The sequence below is a fragment of the Crocodylus siamensis genome, chromosome 2 (genome assembly GCF_052110815.1).
Source record: "Crocodylus siamensis isolate JL-2025a chromosome 2, ASM5211081v1, whole genome shotgun sequence".
NCBI classification, from domain to species: Eukaryota; Metazoa; Chordata; order Crocodylia; family Crocodylidae; genus Crocodylus; species Crocodylus siamensis.
Genome location: NC_143396.1, coordinates 211641055 through 211665386, shown reverse-complemented (window position 1 = coordinate 211665386; position 24332 = coordinate 211641055). Strand labels below are relative to the sequence as shown.

Genomic DNA, 24332 nt, shown 5'->3' with positions numbered 1-24332 from the left:
TGTGGTAGTTGGGTGCTTTCCAGCAGCAACATGACTCAGTTGGTGACTTTAACTGTGTTAAGATCCAGTAGAAGTGTCAGACATGGTCCTCAAGGACCTCCTTTGTTAGAGTAAGGCTTGTTTTCCACTCACTCCGTCACACGGATCCTGATCTCTGCTGACAGGTTGTTTTTTTCTTCCACAGGAAGCGGCAATTACCAACAGGGCTCTAGCTTTTAAACAAACGCACCAAGGCAACAACAACAGACAGTTACAACATCTAAGATGCAACTCTAGAACAACACAGAGCAGATCCTCCTGCTGTTTTGATGCATACCAAACAGCTATACAGGCATACCTCGTTTTATTGCACTTCGCTTTATTGCGCTTCGCAGATATTGCGCTTTTACAAATTGAAGGTTTGTGGCAACCCTGCATCAAGCAAGTCTATCAGCGCCAGTTTTCCATCGGTGCCATTTGGCTCAGATGATGGTTAGCATTTTTTAGCAATAAAGTTTTTTTAATTAAGGTATGTACATTATTAAGTGTGCAATAGCATGATGTCTAAAAAACAGACTACAGTATGGTGTAAACATAACTTTTATATGCACTGGGAAACCAAAAAATTTGTGTGACTCGCTTTTATTGCGGTGGTCTGGAACCGAACCCGCAATATCTCCAAGGTATGCCTGTACATCTGGAGGGATGCAGGATCTTTACCCCCTGAAGCCTCCCAACCTTTCCAGGCCTCCACACTGAGCAGGCCAGCTGGACACCCCTCTCAACCATGAACACTGCTGCCTCATCAGAAAAGGCCTTGTTACTGAGTACTGGACCCATCCCCTGCCAGGACAGTATAGCCTTTCATGAGGACAGAAGAAAGCACTGATATTTGCCAGAGCAGAAACCACTTGAGGACACCAGATACAGAAAGTGTCTATGAAAACCTATATCTTTCTTTGCTTCTTGCTGTTGCTTTGAACTCAGATGCAGCTGGTACTGTTGTATTTTGGCCTTATTCCTCTCCCAAATCCTTCCTGTTCACCCACAGTCTGATACTGCATTTAAATTCCTCACCTTTCCTTTCTAATTTTACATCAGCCTCCACCTAGCCATGGTGTCATACTTCTCCATTTTTCTAAGGCATGAAATCTCCCCTATCCCCAATGTGTCAGGCACTCTCCATCTCCTCAATCTCATCCCCATAAGTACTTTCAAGACAAATATCTCCCCAACCCCTATGTTAGAAGGGGGAGGGAAAAGAAAGAAAACTACCATATTTAAAAAGAGCAAGATCCTCAGCTTGTGTCACGTCTGTTCATGTACTAAACTATGCTGATTTATACCACCTGATGTTCTGCTCCATGGTGAGGGTCTCTCTTCCTGGACCTCCCAGTGTATTTTCATCATTGTTGTATTTTTACATCCGTCTCTTCATCTGTGGAGGAGCTACTTCCCTTATGGACAATGAGTATATAATAAACAGGCTCTTCCTATATGTAGTCTATGGGCGTGTCTACACGTCACCCTATGTCACAGTAGGGACACACTGCGTCACCATACAATGTGCTACGGTGATGTAGCAATCACGTGCATCTACATGTGAATAGCAGCTACTTTGCCATAGTGCCTCCCCCCAATTTTAGCATGCCGCTACGGTGAAGCAGTGGCTAAAACTACATGGCACAGTACAGTTACCGTGCCGTGCTTTAGTACTTTTAAAAGGAAGTACTAAAGCACAGCACAGTAACAACATCAATGTAGGGCAACATGTAGATGCATCCTATATGTACCAGAAAGATCCAATAGTAGGGTAGCTTTAGGTGGGCCCATAGCAGGAGAAGGATCAGGGCCTGCTGTGCTGAGTAAGTTTCACTCCAAACATAGAGGGTGCAGTCCTGATTGTAGTGAAGCTAACGGTGGAGTTGTGCTATTAAGTTTCAGCAAGCATTAGGTTTTTACCTCTTAGAGAGACAAATTTGCCTTTGGGGGGTGAGGGAGGGAAGGGGAGAACCACAGGTCCCTTTGAGGCTGCAACCGAACTGCAAAATTAAATAGGTGTAAATAAATAATTGTAAATGTTACAGCCAAATGAAGACAAGCAATTAGCTAAAAAATTGAGAGAGAAAGCATTTTGCAAGCACACAAGTGGTTCATACAAACCAGAATATTCAGTCCATGGATTAAACATTTATTGCAACCATCACAAATGTTACTCCCAAAGAGATCCCAACCAGCAGGGAGTAGGACCTAAAGACAAATGCTACATGACAGACATTCCAAACTCTGACGCAGTTGTCACAATGTGACAATGACAATAGTGCATTAGTAGCGATGGCATTTCCTGGGTGCATTCAGATGCACAATTACAATTTAAATACAGGTTGCTGCCCATCCTGGCAGGGGATGGGGAGGAGCTAAGCTTGCTAGCACTAAAACCACACGGTTTGCCTCGTCAGGGAGGTAGTAAAAGAGCATGTTACACTAATATAAATTAGCTTTCCAATGGACACCCTTAAATAAGCCTATAGTACAGACTTCAGCACAGTTTGTATGGGCACACAAAAGTGACAAAAAACAAACCACTTCAGCCATCTTAAAATGAGAAGAATGTGGTAGTAAATCTTACAGGAGGAAGACAGAGGTAGTGAGGTGAGAAGTGACTTCATCTATAGCAGTGGTGTCCAACCTTTTTGGGTAGGAGATCATTTTTTGAATTAAAAAGCAACCCAAAAATCTACCGTGCGCTGCTGCCCTCCCCCCTGCAGGTCAGTCTGTGTGTGTGTGGGGGGGGCAGATCAAGGTGGAGGGAGAAAAAATTATTTGGGGTTGCACCTCCCCAGCAGGTAAGTCTGTGGTGGAAAGGGCAGGGCAAATCGAGGTGAGGGAGGGAACGGGGGCACAGGCAGAAGCAGGCGCTGGGAGGAGTGGGGCCCTGGCAGGGCTGGGTGGTGCGATAAGCAGAGGCCCAGGGGACACATGTCCCCAGGCCTCCACTTGTCCCCCACTCCCTGCAGCTCCTGTTCTTGCCTGTGCACCGCTCCCTCGCTTACCTCTGGGGCCTCAATCTACCCACGCCCCCAGCAGTGGGTGAGGGAATGGGGCTGGGCAGGCACTGCATAGCTGGGTGGTGAGCAGCTCCTCAAGGGGTGCAGGCACACAGTCTGGAAGGGCATTGTAGGCACGTGCCCCCCCCATTCTGTCCGCAGGGCAGGACAAGCTGCAGGCTGGGTCCAGGATGGCTCCAGGCTCTTCTCAGTGCAGGGGGTCGTGCTGGACAGCAGCCGAGGCGCTAGGAGTGGGTTGGTGGGGACTATGGTAAATTTTTGGGTGCCTACAGCCTTGCCTCCAGCTCTGCTTCCACTGCCTGGCCCAAACACCCATGCTGGGAAGAGCCTGGTGCTGCCCTGGCCCCAGCCTGCACATGGACAGATCTGGGGGCATGCGTCCCCCCCCATGCCCTCTCAGGCTGTGTGCCCTTCCTTGCCATGCCTCCTGGATGAGCTGCTCGTGGCTCCATCCTGTGCCGCACCCTGTGCAGCACCTGTGCCAGCCCCACCCCCTGCACTCACTGCTGCATACATGTCCCTCCCCACTCCTGCTGCAGCCACGGTGGCAGTGGGTGTGGAGGGGGATTGTCCCACTCACCCAACCCAGCCCTGGCAACAGGGCAGTGGCAATGCGTAGGGGGTCCATGGGGGTGCATATCCACCACTTGCAAGTGTTGGTGTATCCCCCCCCGACAGGCAGCTCTCCCTACTTCGGCGACGGGCAGCCGGGAGCACCAGTGCCCCTGTGCGAGCACCGAGTGAAGCGCTGCTGACATGTCCGGGATCACCACTCATGATTCCCAGCTAGCGCGATTGCTGCGGCGGGAACCCCCCACTCCGGTTGGTCCAACTGGCCACAGGGGTCCCCCTTCCCCCCCAGTTGCTGACTGGCATGTGCCCCCCCGCACCAATCACCCATGCAACAGGGGGTGAGGCTCAGCCCAGCCACATGCATCCTGCTGCTCCCAGACTGTGTCCCAGCCCCTCCCAAACATGAAGCCTCTGACAGTCGATCTCAGTCTGGGAGGGCTAGCCCCCGCATACTGAAATCGACTGTCAGGGGCTCCCCGATCGACCAGTCAATTGTAAATCGACCAGTTGGTGACTACTGATCTATAGATTAATCCAACAAGGGGATAATGTACAAGCTTTTGGGAATGGCAAGGGAAAGCCTTTCATAACCTGGCAGCAGCTTATGCAGAAGGCATGAATTAGAATGATAGGACACAGGAGGGAAAAAAGGACAATGCTCCTTTCCCTACAAGCTATGTCCATACCAGATTGTGAGTAGACAGGACCCATCTTGGACACTGTGGCATCAAAGTGGCCCTTTCTAGTAGCTCAGAACAAGCTAAAACATTGCATGCTGCTGGTCTAGGTTATCATCTGCACCTTTTACTCCCAAGGCTCCTTGCCCACAGTTAAAATAATCCTTCACTGAACAAGTAGAGGAAAACCCTTCTGGAGGCTACTGCCATGTCTAGAGACACCTATATGCTGTCACTCAATGAAATCCTCTTCTCTCAGATCAGTGCAAGTCACTCTAGAGCTTTTGGCAAGTCACATAAGCTGCTGACAAGGGATGTGGGCCCCTTTACTTCCAAACGCTTGTGTGTACTCAACATTTCTGGGGTGGCCCAATAAGTATCACTTTTCTCAATCCTTGTCTAGAGTTACTTAAGCCTCATGTTCTGTTTACATAACGGAAACAACAACTCACCTACCTTTAAAAAAAAAAAAAAAAAAAAATCAAACTACCTGGGAAGTGCATCAGTCACAGTGGCTAGGTGCAAATTGTTGCAAAGTAACACACACATTAAAAAAACCAAACAAAAAACAAAACAAACAAACCAACCAACCAAGCAACCAGACATGTTGGTACTTTAAAAAAAAAAAAAAAAAAAAAAAAATATTCAAGTTAAAATCAAGACTGGAGTTCATAATGCTCAAGCAATTCCTCCCCCTAGAGAGGGAATGGATGGTTATTCTGGAGTCTGATAGACAACAAAGTGACGTTTGTCGTTTTAGTTATATAAAGAGGATAACGCCCGCTACCAAAAAAAGTTTCCTGATATTTGCAGAATGGGGGAGGGGAGAGAGAAAGAAAGTGAAACATTATTAAAAAGTGATCTGAAATACTGTGGGGAGATGCACCTGATGATGCATATGGCTATAATAAAAAGCACCACAAGTGACCAGAGGATTCCTTCAGTGCAGGAGTAGCGCAGGGAACATTTAATCAGGCTTATGTTGCCACTTGTTCAAAGAGTTAGGGAACACATTAAGGTGGGAGGCATCTTTGCTGCACATGGCATCCTATGGAGGTTCTGGGCTCAGCCCCCAGCCTCCCTGAGAAAGCCATCTTAAATTACAATAACTACGAGGGCAATTTAAATTTATCCTGGAGAGTAGCCTGCCCCTGCCCCCCCGCTCCCCACAAGCCAGCCCAGAATTCAGCTAAAGTATAGTTGGCTTAAAGCCGCCTGTGCCCATCTCCCCCTTGTTCTCTACATTTTGTGGTATTCTTCTTGGCAGGTTCAGAACCCAGCTAAGTCCCTTGCTCTTCAAATAGCAAGGCTATGGTAATCAGAGCAAAAGCCCATAGCTAAATTCCAGTCTCCTTGACTAGGGGCAGGAACAGGCCATTGTCAAATATATCTACCTACATTTCTCAAACACAGGATGAAAAGCAGTCCTTTCATTTACAAAAAGTCTCAGGCTTAGGACTTGGCATTAGAATTTCTTGTGCTTCCAGTAGCCAGGGAAGAAATTCCATTTCCTCTACCCATCAAACCCCAGCTCTGAAAGATGGCAAGGAGACAACAGGAATGAAGGTATGTGCCAATTCTTGCAGAATCAGGTCTTACACAAGGTTATTAATTAATTATGGCATGATATACACAGAGCCCTGAATTCAAGTCCTGGCAAGTAAAAATACCTTTCAGTTCAGCATTGGGACAGATTTATTAAGAAATCTGTGTGTTACTGACTATTGGGGGAGGTTGTGGAGTTGCACTCCTTTTTCATGGAATTTGATATTTAAAGCAGTATATCAATTCCCCTTTATCATTACACATAGAATTTTATCAGCAAGACATCAGCAGAGTCTCTAGGGGGATTTCTTGAGCAGGCTGGCTCCACTCTCATGGAAGTGGCATTTGAGTACCAAATAATAGCTATTAAGTAGACAGAGGACTACTGTACTAGTATCTGTCTGCAAAACATTGTATCTCTTAAGAACTCAACCCAGTTTTAGCTTTCAATTTTTTTTAAATGGTACCTAGCTGCAAATTGGACAGACAAGGATTAAAAACAAAAAAGAGTCAGATCAGCCAGCTACAAAGGGAGGTCAGAAAAAAGTGGCATAGATTTGCCATTTGCAGCAAGAAGTTCCTGTCTCAAAGGCCAAATGATGCTCTTTGGTGTCATAAAATTTGCAAGATGGGATTCAAATGGGGGTTGTGTGTCAGCACTAGGGTAAGAAGTGTGGAGGCCTGGCCTTGAAAAAGCATTTGAAGCCACCTTCATGATGCAGATGTATACCCTCGGTTACCACAATGCCTCTTTCCTTTCCAACGCCACCAGTTTCAGTTTCTCCTTATGGTGGCACGCTAAAAATGCTGACATTCTTGACAGTACACATCCTGCCAAACCCCAAAAGCTTTAGGTAGATTCTGCCCAGAGTTTCACCCCATGTCTCAGTGGGTTTGCATAAAAGCTGAACCGGGCCCCTGACATCATATTCTACTCATGTGGATAGGCAACGGACTCTCGGTAGAAAAAGTCATCTGCCACTCCGGTTTGTTTGAATTCAGGCTATCAGAATAGACCCCTCCCCTATACGCAGAGGGAGCCAAGAGAAGAAAGAAGATCCCCTTCTCCCTTCAGAAACCACAAGACATCTGGGCTGAGTTCTCCGTGAGATGCAAGAAGTTTCATCCCTGAGTACAATAATATATAAAAACAAAAACGCAACCCCAGTCATTACCATCCCACAGTCCAAGGCAGGACCAAAAATGTTTTTAGCATAATCCCCTCTACTTGTTGCTGCACTCAGGGAGATAGAGCTCCATTTTATGAGTTAGACATGACAAGAAAGAGAGAAGGGGGTGGGGGGAAATGGAGGCAGAGAGAAAGAAGGGGATTCATTTCCTTCACAGAAAATAGAATGGTACCCGAGGCCAAAGCAGTGGAACACTGCACAAGAAAACCTTACAGAAGACAGAAAATGGCATTTAACAGCGACACCCTTGCAGCCCCATGTGCTGTGCTGAGAGCAATGTAGTACCTCCACTGACAACGGTTTTGGAAAGTAAAAGATCAAAAAAAAAAAATCTATGGAACATTTCCAAAGAGACAAGAGAACCCAGACCATTCCCATGGTATCAGCAAATCCATCCCCAAAGCCTGTGTTCTCCATTGTTCCCAGCAGCAGCATAACAACTATTGTCCAGTTTAGGGCACATGACTCTTCTCCCATGGAAGGATCCTTCCTAGCCGACAGATGTGCAGTTCAGTTCTGTAGACTCTTGCCTGTCTGTGGCTACCAGTCCTTCTGGCCCGTCAGCAATACTGGGCTCACTGGAGCACTGACGGTGGCTGAAGCTGGGCTGAAGGAGGAGACAGTTATCACTGCTATCTGATTCTTCTATTACCATCCCTGTGTGCATCATGGAGGCCATGGCCAGAAGTTGAATATCCGAGTGGGCATTGGCAACAGTATGGCGACGGATGCTGCCACATTTTTCCAGGTAAGCCTCACCCTCCTGTTCTGTGAGTGGTGTCAGAGCCGTTTCGCTGGGCTGCCGACCAGTCATCACGTGGGAGTTGTAGCTCAGCATACCGGCCTTAGCACGGGATCTGGAATATCGCCTCTCTAGAAGACAGAAAGGAAGCAGGAAAGGTAATCCCAGCATGGACAAACCCCCCTGCTGAATTTGCCAGGCCTGTCTCAAGGTCATGTGCAAGTGAAAGCAGCAGAGCTGTTGCCCCTGCTGGGGAAGTGGGGCTAAAACAGGTCTCAATGCTCCCCTCCCTTACAATTATCAGAGATAAATAGCTATGTTAGTCTGAAGTTAGGCAGAAGGCAAGGTAGAGGTGCACCTTATAGACTGACTGAATCAGAGATGCATAAGCTTTTGAGTCAAAGCTAACTTCATCAGAATCTGTGACCCTTCTGCCAGGCATGGGTGGGGGTCATCCCTTTGCTCTAGAAAATGCTCTGCCATGAGAAGTCAGTGGAAAGCATCCTACACTTGCACATGTCCTTGCCCTTGCCTCTGCTTGTGGTGTAAGGAAGAAACTATTTCCCCAGGTGTTACATGCCCCTGTGGTGCCAGAACTATCCTAGTGCATGTTATACCATACTTGCCCACTATCAAAATGTATCCACTTCTGCAGCAGGGATCAGAAAGCATCCAACACTCCATAACAACACTGAACAACAGGTTAAAACAGGAGGTAAAGAAGGATACTGCGTGTGTTTAGAACTGCTGGGGCAATTTAGCAAGACAGGATGGTATTACTGGCCTGGACTCAGGTTCAAAGCCTGCAAAATAATCAAGGAGTACTTCATTACCAAAATGCACCCCCCAGCAGTTTGGGGCACTGATTCAAAACTGACTCAGCTACTTTTAGGACAAGCAGGGATCTTAACTTGTGTCCTGGCTCATTGCCATTCAGGTAATATCATACTGCATTAACTACATTCCTTCAGCAAGTCTAAGTGAACCCAGTGTTATTCTTCACCTCCTACCCTTAACTGTTGTGCAATGGTGCTGTGTACGTATTGAACACCCGTTGTTTCCTACAGCTATTCCCTGTAATTTTCTTACCCTTTCCTTTGAGTGCTGAGGAGCAAGGATCCGTTAATATTTAGAAAGTGCTTTTGAGACGTTATAAAATCCTCCCACCTGAAAATAGCAAAGCATGAGGCAAAGAATAACAAAATGCAAAGCACTGATGGCTATGAAACACTCTTGGAAGCTTGCACTAGTAAGACAGGCAGAAAACAAACTCTATATTGTTACGAGGAGGGATGGATGAGCAGCCAAAAATCCATAACTGGCAGCAGCCAGGTTATGACAACACTTTACCCTGCTGCTGCCAGTAACACATTCATTTGGAAAGGTTCATTTTGTGCTTAAAAGAATGTTCAAATTCATTTTGGGCATGTTATGGGCAAATAAGTGTGTTTTTTTTAGAAGCCGGCTCCAGCTAGCCCCACAGCAAGCTATGTTCCAAGTAAGGGAGGAAAGAAAAAAATATTTAAAGGTGTACCCCCACTGGATCTTTTGCCCTGAAGCATCCCAGTATTGCTACCCATACATGTAGCTTGTTGAGGGTAACCAGAGGTGGGAGCACTAGAGTAGACAGACCGCTGCACCTTAACCATTGTATCATCTAACCCTGTTCAGAGTGCTGCAGCACTGCTGCTTGTCACTGCTGGGTTTGCACTAGCACTCCCCCAAATGGAGGATGGGAGATTTTATTTGAAGAAAAGTTGATCTACCATAGGCATAACCTAAAGGACACAGTGGTAATTAACAACAGCTGCCCCTTCACCATCCTAGTATTCACAAGGGCTTCTGCTTTTCTGACTGAAGAACTGCAACCCAAGGGCTGACACAGTGGGAGAGAAAAGCCAGTGCAGAAGTCCCTCAGTTTAGTAACAAGTACTAATACTTAAATACCTGGACCTACCACTCCCATTGACTTCAATGGAATTCAAGCTTCTAAGCATCTCTAAAGGGCCTTAGATATTACTAAGTGTTAAGCCTCTCCTGTCAGAAGTCTTCAGCTCAAGAGAAGATATGGCTCGGTTGATTTTTAGAAAGTAAGCTAATCTCCACCTCTAAGTTTACTGCAGAACTACAGAGGGTAGGTGTACATTGCAGTCATCGTGGTTTGTGTAGGGATACCCTGGGTGGCTTTAAACTAGTTAGTTGCTGTTCTGCTAGCAGTCTAGAAGTGGCAGCATGGAGCAGGCTGGCTGCTCAAGTATCTATACAGCTTCTCAGTATTTTGTAGCCCGGGCTGAGCTCTGCACTGCTGTGGTTACACAACACAGTACCTCTGCTGAGATCTAGTCACAGCTCACAAATTAAACAGTGCCAGGCCTGATCAGAATTTGAGCAGGGAGTCCTTAAAAAAACCCCTACAGATACTGCAGGTTTGAGGGTAATTTAACAGATCGTGCTTTTCTCTCTCAGCACTCTAGTGCTGAAGCTAGTATGGGAACATGACTACTTTGCAGCTGTCTTTAGGGCAAGAAAAGAACCAGAAGAACCAGATTAAATAGCTAGCTCAGGGACAGCAGTCTACTTGCCACAGCACAGCTCAGAGCCTGAGAAGTTGGGGCAATAGCCCAAGCTGAGCTCCAAGGCCGCTGCAGTCACCCTACTACTAGCACCCACATGTAAGGTCCACTCAGGCTACACTGTCACACTGCAGTCACAGCACACTGAGGTGGAGATATTCCCTTTATCATCATTCCCTGTGGTGTGTTTTTTAGGCACATGGTGGCCAAATTTCTCCTGTGCCTGAAAGTCAAATTTTATGAACTCCCCCTGGCTAAGAGTTGTGGTGTAATGCTGCTGGCACAAATAAGCTGCTGCATGCTAATCCTGGAGAACCATAGCTCACCAATTCTTTCTTGCTGTCCTCAGTGCTTTAGACTGCAAGGTGATGCTCAAGCTGGTGTTAAGTGTCAAATGCAGTAGAATGCTACAAAATGGGGAGGGGATGACAGCAGAAGAGAGACCCAAGCAAAATAGGCTTTTACAGAAACAAACAGCTTCAAAAACTTACCAAACCAAGTGTCTCATTCTGCTGGAATTTGCTGGGGCTGTCTAAACTGTAGATTATTTATTTCCGTCAGCTGGGATGAGGAAGGAGCTGAATGGCAGCATTCTGTTGGGCCAGCATATGATTCCACTTTTCTAAATTAGATTTTGCAGTGGCTTCATGTGTGTCTCATTTTTTTAGTGATCTGCATTCTATACCTTCAATTACCCTTTGCAGCTGCTAGTTTGTAAGAACAGCAACAAAGGCAGATAGAAAACTTCTGTTATTTCAGAGTGGTGAGGAGGCCCCAAAGAGATCTCTTCAACTCCCATTCCTGCAAGCAGACAATTTGGCCAGATGGAATCAGGTGAAGATCTCTCTTGGGACAAGCAGAGAGGCAAAAAAGAAAGATGATCCAGTGTTCAGGACACTAGTATAACCTCTAGGAAACAGTGGTTTGCTTCTCCACTGTGCCTTCGCCATCCTTTGTGACCTTGAGGGAGTCACTCATGGCTAGCTTCTCCAACGTGCTCAGTACTGCAACACTATCCCCTAGGCTCCTGACAGCCCCAAGGAACCCTGAGCCCCTGGCAGGTGTCTAAGCTCATCACAATATATGGTAACAATTCAGCAACTAAAGAATGGGAAACCAGCTCAATACAAAGCTGCCTAAATTAGCCAAGAGTGATATGCAGGGAAAAAAGAATGAGAGTTAAATGCCTGAGAGGCAGAGTGGACAGTGGCATAGAGTCACCTCATTGATGAACTTCCAGTTCTAGTGCGCAAATCAGGCATGGACAGATGTGTACAGTTCTGTCCTCTCTGGGACTGGCTGCTGCAGGCACACAGAGAAGCTCCATGAAGTGGTCAGACATTGGGATGATGGTAAGATACAAGTGCCTTAGCTAGCTAGGAAGAAAGGATTAGAATTGATCTTCTGGGTCACCAGATCCACTCTCCTGCTATCATAGCAAGTAGTCCATACAATCCCTTTCATAAATGAATATATGGGATCACAGTGTAGCATCAACCAGAAAGGAATCAGCTCCAGATTTCTGCTACACTGAAAGAGCCTAGAATAATTCTTTGCCCTTGCTTGTATCAGTACATGTTTGGCAGCAAATTACAGCTATGAATGAAAAAGAGAGAAGCAATCTCATCTGAGCAGATAACATATGGTCCTTTGGTAGAAGAAAGTACTAAAAACAGAGGGAAGGGAGTTTGGGAGCCATTAACTGGAGTATATGATCTGCCAGGCTGAGGAACACACGTGGCTTTCAGCTTCAGGATTTGCTAATCTAGAGCAAAACAAAGATCCATTAAATACGGTATTTTTTCACCAGCAGGAATGACTGAAGCTCTTCTGCCTATTATACTTGGTTCTCCTTGCAGACATCATGCAATGTACCACTGCCAGGCTCAAATCCATATGCTACAAGCCAGTGCCAACTGGGATGTACCAATAAATCTTTAAGTCCATCATGCAGAGAGGCAGGGTACAAGAGACCTTCCTTCTGATCCTTAGAGGGGAGAATATGAGAAGGGCATATGTAAAAGCAGAGATGCTCTGCCACATGGGACACCACAGTCAATCAACTCTTTTCTCACTTAAAAATCTTCCCCAGATAGGCCTCTGGAGAAGAAAGTTGTCCTGGGTTCTCCATTTCTGAAACCCAGTCAGCTGAGGTTACAGCCAAGAGCTTAAAGCCAAGACACTCCTGGACGGAAATCCACCACAGCCAGCTTGCTGCATGGAAAGCAAAGGGAATGCTGGCTCTGAATATGGACAGCATTACTCATGGATTTATAGGAAACGATTCAAACCAAAAACCAGGCTACATCTTGTATCATCCCAGCAGCCACACAAGATGCAGCCCTCAGGAAACTATTGTGAATAGTTTAGCTAGGATTTTAGATCAACCATGGTTTGTTAAAAATGAAATAGGAACATAAATAGAAAAATTTTGAGGGAGACCCTTGTATGCAAACACAGATCAACAGCAAAGCTCGTGTCAAACACACTCTTTGCCTGTTGGGGCAGGCATGCAGTTCTAGCTGGGGAGCAGGGAAGGTGTGGTGGAAGTATCTCCTTCCCCATTTATAGCTTAAACATTTGGTTTCTGAGACAGCTGGGTGTCACCAGCATACTGCCTTTTCCTGGAGCAGGCTGTGGCTGATTTATGTGGGGCAGAGTTAAAAACAGGAAGGATGGTAGTAGAGAAGACGAGAGTGTTATAGAGAAAGAGGGAGCTTGAAAAATTGTGGAGGCTAATCCTGAACATCTTTAAAGCCATGGCCAAAACCCAGCCTCATTCACAATGGCATGCTGCTGTGAGAAAGGGTAGAAGTAAAACAGCACATAATAATAAAGGGCATAGTCCCTTCTCAGCCTGTGATTAAGATTTCTTACTGAGCACCCCAAGCTGGCTTTGCAAAATGTCACCCTAGGCATTCTAATACTTCACTCCTTCTAATGTTCCTAATACTCACTCTTCAGCCTCCCCTTCACCTATGTTCCCACTATATTCCTTTCTTTTAAACCAAGTTTAAGGTGGAGTAATGTGGCTGGCTGACAACGCTGCAAGCTAAAGTCCTTTCTTTATCCATAGCAAAGAAGGGAATCCCATTTCTCCTCCTATATTATATAATGCTGAGCGACCAGCACTAGAGGGAGACGTCCTGATAACAATCAAGTCACTGGTCAAAGGACATGGTGCCATCCTACAAAAGTGAAATGTGGCAGGGTCCCTTTATTACTCTGTATATCTCTTAGCTTTCCAGAACCAGAGACAGACAGACAGAGAAGGCTGCAGATTAGAAAAGGTATTTTGCAAAATATGTGTGTGCTTTTGAAATGCCAACACTATCTGGGGAAAAGTTCTGCTCTGTTGCCAGCATTGTGTAATGCAAACAGAAGTTCTCCCTTCTTCCCCCTTTCCTCGTGCTCAATAAAGACAAGGGCTGGGGCTAAAGGCCACATGGGAAAAAACACACACAAATAAACAGCAGCTAAATCAAATCAAATGCAATAATTTTAAATCCCATAAAACTTTACAAGGCCAGACTATATGCAATGGTTTTTTGACACTAACTCTTTGTTTGGTTTGCAGAGAACAGTATGGCCCAGAATTTTCCACGGCTCTGTTGACTGTTTCAAATACTTTCAGTAGCATGTGTACTCCCATAAATGGCCAAACACACAAACTTGTTAGGGTTGACCTGACTCTCTCACTGTGAAGCAAGGTACATGGGTTTATCATGTGGGATGAGCAGTCAGGTTTTCACTCAGATGTGCAGACTAACCACTTCTAGTCGCACAGATTGCTCCTTGTCCTCCCCTGGAGCACCCTAGTGAGTAGTTTTTCTCCCAGCTCCCAATATTCACCCCCTACATACTACTTATAGACAGTCACCAACTCCCCCCTCACTCTTCTCTTCCCCAGAGTGTTAGTGGATGGGTCTGTATCATTTTGGTGGAAGGTGGCCAGTGGTGCCCACAGGGTTCAGTTCTTGGCCCAGTGCTGTTCAACATCTTTATCAATGATTTAGATGAGTCTCTGGAAAGCATGCTGGCCAAGTTAGCAGATGATACTAAGTTATAGGGAAAAGCAGTTTTGCTAGGGAATAGGACACGGATCCAAGTGGACCTGGATAAGCTGAAAGGTGGGCAGAGCAGAATCAGCAGCAGTTCAATAAGGATAAATGCAGAGTGCTTCATCTGGCAAGAAGTAACTTGCAGCATGAATACAGGTTAGGAGATGTCCTGGCTAGCACAGTGGTTGAAAGGGACCTCATGGTTATGGTTGATCATAGGATAATTTGAGGCACCAGTGTGATGTTGTAGTCAACAGAGCTAATAGCATACTGGGATGCATTAGTCAATGTTTCACAAGCAGGGCTAAGGAAGTGATACTTCCTCTCTACTAGGCATAGTGAAACTCCAGTTGGAGTGCTGTGTCCAGTTCAGGGCCCCACACTTCAAAAAAGTTGTGGAGAATCTTGAAAGCGTCCAGAAAAGGGCCACAAGAATGATTAAGGGCCTGGAGGACAAACCTTATAAGAAAAAACTAAGGAATATGGAACAGTTCAGCCTGAGAAAGAGAAGACTGAAGGGGAACTTGGTGGTCATCTATGAATATGTTAATGGTGAATACTGGGAGCTGGGAGAAAAACTGCTCACTAGGGCACCCTGGGGAGGACAAGAAGCAATGGCCATAAACTGTTAGAATATGGTTTCATGTTGGATGTAAGGAAAAACTTCTTTATGGTAAGAATCTGGAATCTGGAATAGACTTCCCAAAAAGGTGGTGCAGTCCCCAACCGTGGAAGTCTTCAAGAGGAGACCAGACAGACACCTTGCTGGGATCATTTGATCTCAGCAGTATTCCTGCCCAGAGCAGCAGAGTTGGACTTGATCTTTTGAGGTCCCTTCTAGCCCTTAATTTCTATCGTTCTATGAAACAGATACAACAGTTATGTCAATTTTGATTTTGGAGAGTGATTTTGGAGAGTGAGTAGTTCTTAGCACTTCCACAGAAAATATTAGGTACTTTATTTGACCAATAGCTGTACTTTATTAAGAAAGAATAAAATGCCTCAGAAATAACTTGACCAGAGGCCATATAATGAATTTATGGTAGAGCCAGGATACATAACCATCTTGCATGATACTGGTCTCCTGCTTTCCCTGCCTTTTTGTTAAGCTCCTAAAATAAGGCAGCTTTCTGGTTCAAGGGGTTTTGCCTGTAACAGAACATCTCCTAGAGTCACACAAAGTGTGGTGCCCTGTGTAACAAGCTGAGTCATATGAGTCTAAATCCTATTGACCTATAAGTCGACGTGTAGCTTCCCTCAACAATTGTGATCTAATGGTAGAAGGAAGTCTCTGTATGAGTAATGTAGTCCTTGAGAAAAAACACCAGGAAACTCATTGCCAGTTCACATTTCCTTGTCTGACATTACATTCCATTACATTGCATTAACCAGTGGAGGTGTCTGAGCAAGAGCTGCAACAACTTCAGCGCGGTGGGTCTTACCAAGCGCACAGGTGCTACCAGGGAAGCTGTGATCCTCACACAAACCCAGGTATGGTGAAACCACCTGCTTAACCAGCTCCTCCAGCTGCATGTAGCCCTCACTGGGACCCGTAGGTTCATGGACACTCTGAAATTCAAGCATTGAAGCAAACATTTCACCTACAGTTTCAAATCATATAATTCTATATTTCTAGAAGCCAAAAGAACTGGAAGGGAGACATAAGGGAATACTTCCTGGACCTGGACCAGGAAATGGCTACAACATAACTCCAACACTACCAATAATGATGGCTGGAAAACTAAGAATTCATCTGCAGAACACAAGCTTCACCACTTTCCACAGTGCCTTCCTTCAGAAAGGAAAATCAAAATCCATGGAAACTAAAATGTGGGGAAATACAAACTAGAGGGGTCTAGGGCTAGGCAAGGGTTTGGAACATGGATCTTTTCTATGGTTTTCATTTCAGATGATACAAGAGCTAATATGCTTCACTGTATGCTTGGATCATGGTGTATGCATGAGGGCCACCCAGACCTTTGATACATATGCCTGGGCGGAAATTTTTTGCAAAGTGGAGGCTGCCCAGACCTTCCATCCTCCCTTTAGGCCACTGAGACAGAATCTAAAGACCAGACTGGGTCCAGATGTCTGGTGCCTCCATGGCTGTAGTTGTATAAGTGTCTGGGAATTGAACCCAGGTCTCCTGTCAGGTAGACAAGGATTCTATCACTGAACCACAGGGGACTCACTGTATAAGTAACACTTGGAAACTACTTCTCTGTCCCCTTGAGGTCTAGATTTGAAGGGTGGTCCCCTTCAAAAGTCTATGCTGCTTGGGAAATGTCCTTGAAAGATCTACTGCCAGAGGTGTTTGTCCCCTCACAAAGCTGGACCCCAGCTGAACTCCCTTCTTAGTTGAGGCAATCTGTATTAAAGACTGTGTTAGTAGCCAGTGTTCATCTGATTTCATGAACTCCTCTGAGGCAAACCATCCCTGCCACTATAAAGCTGTTGAAACAGATGACCTGGCATATGACATTGCAAGTATGAGAAATGAGATCATTTAGGGATGCTAGAAGATGATGATTGGTTAAGTGAAACAAAAGCACTGAGATAACTCATGGCTGTGAAGATCATATACCAAGGAAAACATGCCAAGATCAAACCCGGAAGGATAGTTTAGACCCACCCTTCTCTCTGCTCAGGAAAATTCAAGTGACAAGGTTTAATGGTCAGTTTAGCTCTATTTTCATATGAAATGTCCCCAAGTGAATACATACAACTCCCTCCTCTCCTCCTTGTCCTCTATCCAGGGACAATATGAATTAGGTAATTGTGTGCTTATGTGGTGTCTTTGAAAGAAAGAAAAAAGGCTTTTCCCCACCTGTAGAATTAGCAGCATCTGGACAATGGAAGCTGGGATCTTTGTCTGGACCAGGGGAAGAATTTCTTCCAACTTCACTTTTAACAGGACCAAGTCTCTGAAACCAAGTAGGGCAATTTGGCGGATGGTCAATTCCTGACCCTGAAAAAAAAATAAAACACAGTGGAAAACATGTGCACAGTATGTATATAGCACAAGTACACACACACGGGCAGCCTGTCTTGCAAGTTACTGTAATGGTAGAGCACTCGTTAGGGAATTTCTAGTGCTCCTCAATAGCTTATCTGAGTATCACTGCCTTACTCTATGTCTGATCTAGGTGGCAAAACCTCAGAGCTCCGGCTTCAATCCAAATCTAGTGGGAGTCAAGCAAAAGTGAGCCACAATCTCAGCAAGAGGTGTAATGGTTGCAGTTAGGGTGGGCAATGTGAAGTCAAGGGCTACTAAAGCAGTTGTGCTGCCCCTCAGTTGTGTGGGGTAACTTTGCATATAGTGTACCTGAATTATGCCTATTTCTGATCTGTGTCAGATCTCATATTTAATTCAACTTTTAACTTTGGAAATTGCCAATGAAAACACAATTTAATTAATTACTTAGTTATCTCTTCAGTTTGGCCAGACCATCCCGCCCAACTCTGTCCATCAGGATGAAGAAAGCAGTGGCTTTGGTTTTCCAACATAAATATTTTTTCTTCCCAATATTATTTTTTTGCATTAATGAGCTGTTAAACCTTTTTCATGTGCACCATCAAGATGTCAAAATATTTCACAGTACATTTCTCACACAACAAGTTAACCTAATCCAACACTGATGTTATTGTTAGCCTGCGCTAGGCCTGGCACACAGCTGCTAATCTCCTGCACCATCAAATCAGCTGCAGCAAAGGTTTAACTGCTGATATTTTTCCCCCCTCCTTTATCCTGTCCTATGTGGAGACTCTCCAGCTCTCTACTGCAAGTTAACCTCTGCTCTATGTTCTGCTGTGGGATCATTTTACAACCTCCATCACACACCCAGTGAAGCAAATATGACTGGTGGGAATAAATGCCAGTTAATCATTAATTCATAATGGGTTTAATGCTGCAATTAGCAATTACATCAATATTCAAGTAAGACCTATAGCCGATGGCATCAAGTTTGGCCTGGCCATTAAACAACTGCTTTGCTCTTTTAAAACATCAGAGTGTTTATTTGGAAATGCCAGGGTGTTGAGAGCAGCACAAAGGACTGAATTGTATTTTTGCAGTAACAGGACACTTTTTCCTATTTATTTCAGTTTAATACCTCTATTTAAAGTCAAAGCACCACAAGATACCAAGGAAGAAAGGTGATGCCTTCTTTTTCTGCCCTTGCCTAGTACAGCAGTCAATTTGACCTTAGTATCTCAGTGGAAGGCAATGACCTCTTTAAACTGTTTTCATCTATATGGGAAAGTTAGGTCTCCGCGTGGTTTAAGTTCATATCACAAAAGCCATAATTATATCCCCATAGAGGCAAGGAAATCACAGCCTAGTGATGTATCAAAACTGACTGAACCCTCTCAACAACAAAAGGCAGCTCCTGCAGACCCGTATGAAGCAACTGTGTTGAGGAAAATTTGCAGTCCAATCATCAATGTAGTACCAGATACGGGGACAAGTACAGTTTATTTGTGTAGGAAAGGCACTGGAGTGGGATACAGCTGATCAGGATTCAGTTTCCAGCTCTGCCACAATTTTTTTTGTGTGACCCTGGGCAGGTCACTTAGGCCCAGATTGCTAAAGGTACTTAGGTGCTTAGATTTCACCGTTTTCAATGGCAGTTATACACCTAAAGAACCTGGCCCTTCCGTTTCTCTGTTCTCCTTCCATTACTTCCTTAGCTTGTAGGATCTTTTATGAGCAGCTCAGATAATGGTGCTCCAAAGAAACACTAAAGGAAAGTCTATAAATAAATTTAGAAAAGGTTGTCAATATTTTAATCTTGATAACATCTTACTTTAAGAAGCCACACAGCACTGCAGAGACTTTGGCTCAATTTCTCTCTAGAGAGAGAAACCCATTCTGCTGGTAGGATGCCAAAGCCCATAGGGTCAGTAAATGTCACTGCTCAAGGAACCAAGGTATCTCTACACTACACTAAAGTCTTCAGTGGACAGACACATCCTTACCCTGTTAGGGTAGGCAACTCCAGGCCTCCAAATTAAGCACAACAGAAGAAGTGCAGACCTTTCCGTTGCACACTTTCCCCTAGCTCCACCCTTGTCCCCTTCCCCACAAGCTCCTCTCCCACACATGTGCACATACCTTCTAGCATCTGCAGCAAGGAAACAATAAAAACAAATATATCAGAGAAGTTTCTTTATACAAATCCTTAGTCCTTTTAGGAAATGCCAGCTTTACTAGGATAACAGGAAAGGGCAGCCTTCAAGTCTTACCTGCTGACTTTCAAGTGATAAAAGAAAAAAAAGGCAAATGTATCTACTCCTGGAAAGACCATCTCTGGCTACAAGCCAAAAAGGAAGGGTAATATTGCATTTTCCTTTCTTCCCCTACCGCAGTTAAGGCACTGTCTGTGCCAGTTAGAGTTTAAAAATGTCAGGTTGTGGCTTGGACTAAATGGACTTCTAATACAAGTAGTCCATACAGTGTTGACTGTTATAAAATAGGTACCCTGGGGTAGACCACAGTGTCTTGACTTCAGTTTGATTCAATAAGACCTGTGGATTTCTCAGCCACTGGGGTGCCTCTGGCTCTATCCGGGGCTCTGCCTTTGGCACTTCACTGACTCTGCAACTTCAGCGACTGGTCACCAAAGGCTGGTTGGCATTAGGGTAAATCCAAGTCTAGTAAATCCAGGAAAGCATTATCAAAGGAACAAATGAAGGTATGTAACTTCCACTGCTTTTAATTTTGGAAATGGGACCTTCAAAAATCTTCCATGGCACCTCAGATGTTTTATTAGTAAGGGGCCACATAAATAGGGAGAAATCAATGATGCCACTTTAGACCTATTTACAAGTACTCAGCAGCTGAGTTTAAAAATGAAGCATCCTTCAGAAGTGCATATAAATTTGTTTTGCTGAGTTTTTAGCATCAGAAATTCAACTGAGGAACTCTAAATGAACATATTTAGCACTTTTCTCCAATCATGAGAAATTGGAAAATGTCCAAGAAGTTAAAAAAAAAATGCCTCTTTTGGTTAAAGTGATTTTTTTTTACATTTTGTTACATTACCTCTTCTCCCTGCCCTCAGGTTGTATGTTAAACCAGTTTACCTGGACTGGGTAGAATATCGCTTGGAGCGTAGGAAGGGTCTCGGTGAAGAAGTGATCCCAGATCTGAGAGAGGAGATCAATGCGATCTTCACCTAAATGTCAGGAATTTGGACAGAGAAAGTCCTTTTAGCCACCAGGTTAATGTCTCCAGGCTCTTTGCCCTTCCAAGTAAGTCCTGTTAGGCTCAAACTCCAAAACAGCTAGCTTCAGCTAAATTTTTCTTTGAATGACAGAGACAAAAGCCAGTGGCCAGAAACTGCTGAGATGTTCACAGTCCTAAGAGCAGTTCTGCCCAAAACATTAAACAGGGCCAAAGTATCTCCTTAGACTTAGGGTCTAGATTCACAGGCAAAGAACTTTTCAGTTTTGCATCTAATAACCAGAAGCTAATGTCCCATTATGGTCCCACTGCAGCAGCTGGGAAGAAACAGCAGGAGCCAGCCACTACTGTGTGTTTTGCAGAGGCTGAGTCAGGAGACTGTGCTGTATGGGTGGCTCTTTGAAGAGCAACATCAGTTCTGATATTTTTGCTGTCCCAAACATGGAGCCATAAGTCACAGACCCCTTGTGCACATAAACATCCATGGATGTGTGGCAAACTAGAAAGCCATACAAATGAGAATGTCTCTTCTACCAGAGTTTTTCGTCAGACACCTGGCAACTCAGATTTCCAATTGAAACTTGTTCAGTTGTATCAATCCGGACACAACAAAAGCCCCTAATATTGGATCATTAAAACTACAGACTGAAAGCCATGCTACCCAGAAACCTCCTCACAAGAACGTAACTTGACCACCAGGGGCCATAAGGTGATACATCAGCAGTCATACAGCTGGTGAATGTAGTAGTGTAGGGTTTGGGGGGGGGGTTCAGTTATGAGAATACAGAATTTACAGCACTGCTCATGTTTCCAAATACTTAAGCTGTGATCTCCAAGCTACTTAGGATAAGAGTTGACAACCTGCAGCTCACAGGCCAGATCCAGTCCACCAAGGCATTGGATCTAACCTGCAGAGCTGGGGCCTCAGCAGCAGTCAGCAGCAGGGGGCTTTGCCCACATTGTGCCATGGCTGGGCAGCAAAGAGAAGCAGCAGCAGCAACCAGATCCTAGTGCTGGCCTGTCTCAGACCCGAGCTGGGGCATGCTGCTGGAAAACATTGCTGATGCTGATTGCTGACTTAGGGGAGTGGCACTAAATCTTTTGGCCCCGCAAGACAGGTAGTCCGTCTGTGGGCTGGACTGGGCCCTGTGTGCAAGATTGGAGCCCATGCTGCCCCTGCACGCTCCAGTTAGGGCTCGTGGTGCCTTGGTCCAATCTCACATGCCAGGATCAGCCCTGCCCTGCCCTGCCCAGCCAAGCTACAAAGCTATGTGGACATATGGCTTTATGGCAGACTATGTGGAACATGGGAGCGGCAATTAATGGTGCCACTGCTCCCCTGCTGCCAAATATTCAGACCTGGGGGTAGGCCTACAGGTCAGATTACATGGCTCTACAGCTTTGGAAACTCAGCCTTAAGCCTGTATGTAGCAGCAGTATCAGTTCATGGTACAGAGACTTTAATATAAGCTGCATTTCCTTGGAGTGTTGCCGATTAGCACCCAAATGTTTTCACAAATAAAGGGAAGTTTTACAAAGAGTCTGTTTGTGCTTTTATGTTTCCCATAGATTGTTCCCCTGGCACACCTGTAGCACAGCACCCTTGCAAAACAGGACTTACAGAAGAGAAACTACAACAGTCTAACTTAACTCTGCAAACAGGATTTAAAGGCCACGTCCAGATGAGCATGGATATTTGGTTCCCCAGGGACAACCAGCAGTGGGACATCTTGTGCCACTGCTAGTTGTCTCCGGGGAAAGCCCATGCCATGCACCATTTGGCATACGTTAAGTAACCCTGGGTGGGGTAGAGGAGGCTGGGACCAGCACAGTTGCTGGTCCCAGCAGCCTTATCCCAGGTCCTGGGGCCCAGGGAAGCTACAGCCAGGTAGCTTCTGCAGCTTGGACCCTGCCCGACAGCTGGAGTGTGGCTCCAGTTTTGGGTGGCTTGGCTCCAGTTTTGGGTGGCCTGCACTGTCCCCACATGAGCTGCCCTGCTTTTTTACTGCACAGGGTTTTTTGACCCCTGAATCTCCAGGGGTCACCCCCTCAGACCGCAGCGAAAGGCAGCAGCATTGGAAACACCTGAATGTGTATGGCTGCGCTCATCTTGGACACGGCCACAAGGAGTAAAGGTCCTATTGACTTCAACAAGATTGTGAGGTAGGGTTTATGGAATCAAGCCTTAATCTGCTTTTTAACCACAGTGAAAGGGATATAGCCTACCCGCCCATCCGCCTCTGAGCCAGTAACATATTTAGCAGCACTGGCTACTGAGTAAAAAGAGAAAGATGGAAATGTATGTGGTTGAGTTTCAGGATTTCCTCCTCCCTCACACCCACTCCCTAGAACTATGCTCTTGCTTTGTGGGGGGGCTAGAATTAAATGCTCCAGAATACTTTCTCTTACAAGAGAGGGAAATGATGTATTTGTTTTAGAAGTCATAAATCCCACTGAAATTAAATGGAAAGTTTTTAAGACTGTGTCTAGGAAAACAAGGTAAAACTGGAAGTTCTGATTACAGAAAACATGCGCTGAACTAAGAATGGTGCCATATCCATAGCACAGGCGTTACTTCATCATCTCCAAACTGGCCCAAGAGGTCCCTTTGTGGAATCAAAACTTACAGTGAAGTGTGCACAAGCAGTGACAAGAAGCCAGATTCCCTGGAATAAGAATTTGGATAGTTTTATAAAAGATATATCCATTTAAAAAAAATCTATGGGAAGAAAACAAGAAAAAAAAATCCATAAATGATCTGAGTCCTAACTGCGGCGCAGAGATCATAATGTACCACGTCTACAATACTATTTCAGACACAGGCCATATAAGGGAGCATATTTGCATCGTTAGGTAGGAGGGGTTGCTATCAAACTAGAACAGAAGCAACCATCACTCTTCCCAAGTCATTCCAGCTGGATCTTCACTTGTACGTGAAGTTGGGTAACTCATGAATGTGTGATAGACTGGGGCTTAGCTTTTTAAATCTGAATCACAAATTGCAACAGCTTTACATAGAGGCATTAGGATTTGGTCGGTTGGTTTGTTAAATGATCAATGTTTGTTGAGGAACTGGTAGCTAAAATAAATGCCCTTTTTAGGACACTGAACAGAATTTCACATTTAGTTTTAAGATACAGTCATGTGAACAATTTAATGCGAAGAGAAAAAAAAAGGTGGGGGGGGTGATAGCTGTCCATGTACATAATCTTATCCCATGGGAAATGGAAGCAGTTTAGCTCTCAATGACAGAGCCTGGGGAAACAAAAGCATTATAACAAATTCAGAGGGATTGGAGCCATATCCAGGTGTCTGCTGTTACACTTTGGTAAGTGAAACCAGGACAGCTTAAACCTGAAAGAAACAGGGCTCAGCTACTGCAGTTTAGCTTTCACTTACAATAGGATAAGACCAGGCACATTGACAGTAACCATAGAGCAATAAAACTCCAGCCCTATTCACACCACAGTAAATTGTTCGTATGTCCATAACCATACTTTGCATATTCCATTCCTTCCTTCCCGTCCCGTCCCCTCCCCTCATCCAAAGAGGCAAGCAGTACATTAAGGACACTTAACTGACTGCTTCTTATGAAGCACATCGGACCCTGGGAAAGGGGCAACTCATGCTGTAGCTCATGCATTGGATTGCAACTGCTCAAGTCCCATGAGTTCCTTGTCAAGCTGAGAAATCAGCTTAAAAGAGAAGTACCAACAGTGATGTGAGAGTATGTGAATTCA

General features: G+C 45.1%; 1 protein-coding gene across 6 annotated transcripts in view; it reads right to left on the bottom strand.

The window, feature by feature from the left end:
• Positions 1–2149: 2149 nt before the first annotated feature.
• Positions 2150–24332, bottom strand: part of PRR5L (proline rich 5 like) — a 113098-nt gene continuing 90915 nt past the window's right edge. For all 6 annotated transcript variants that reach the window (XM_090032949.1, XM_090032950.1, XM_090032947.1 and 3 more), the window contains 4 exons: positions 20493–20584; positions 17236–17376; positions 15851–15977; positions 2150–7905 (listed from right to left, as the gene is read on the bottom strand). In XM_090032949.1, coding sequence (XP_089889075.1) covers positions 7523–7905; positions 15851–15977; positions 17236–17376; positions 20493–20584 — 743 coding nt within the window. In that variant the 3' untranslated portion in view covers positions 2150–7522. The remainder of the gene's footprint in view (positions 7906–15850; positions 15978–17235; positions 17377–20492; positions 20585–24332) is intronic.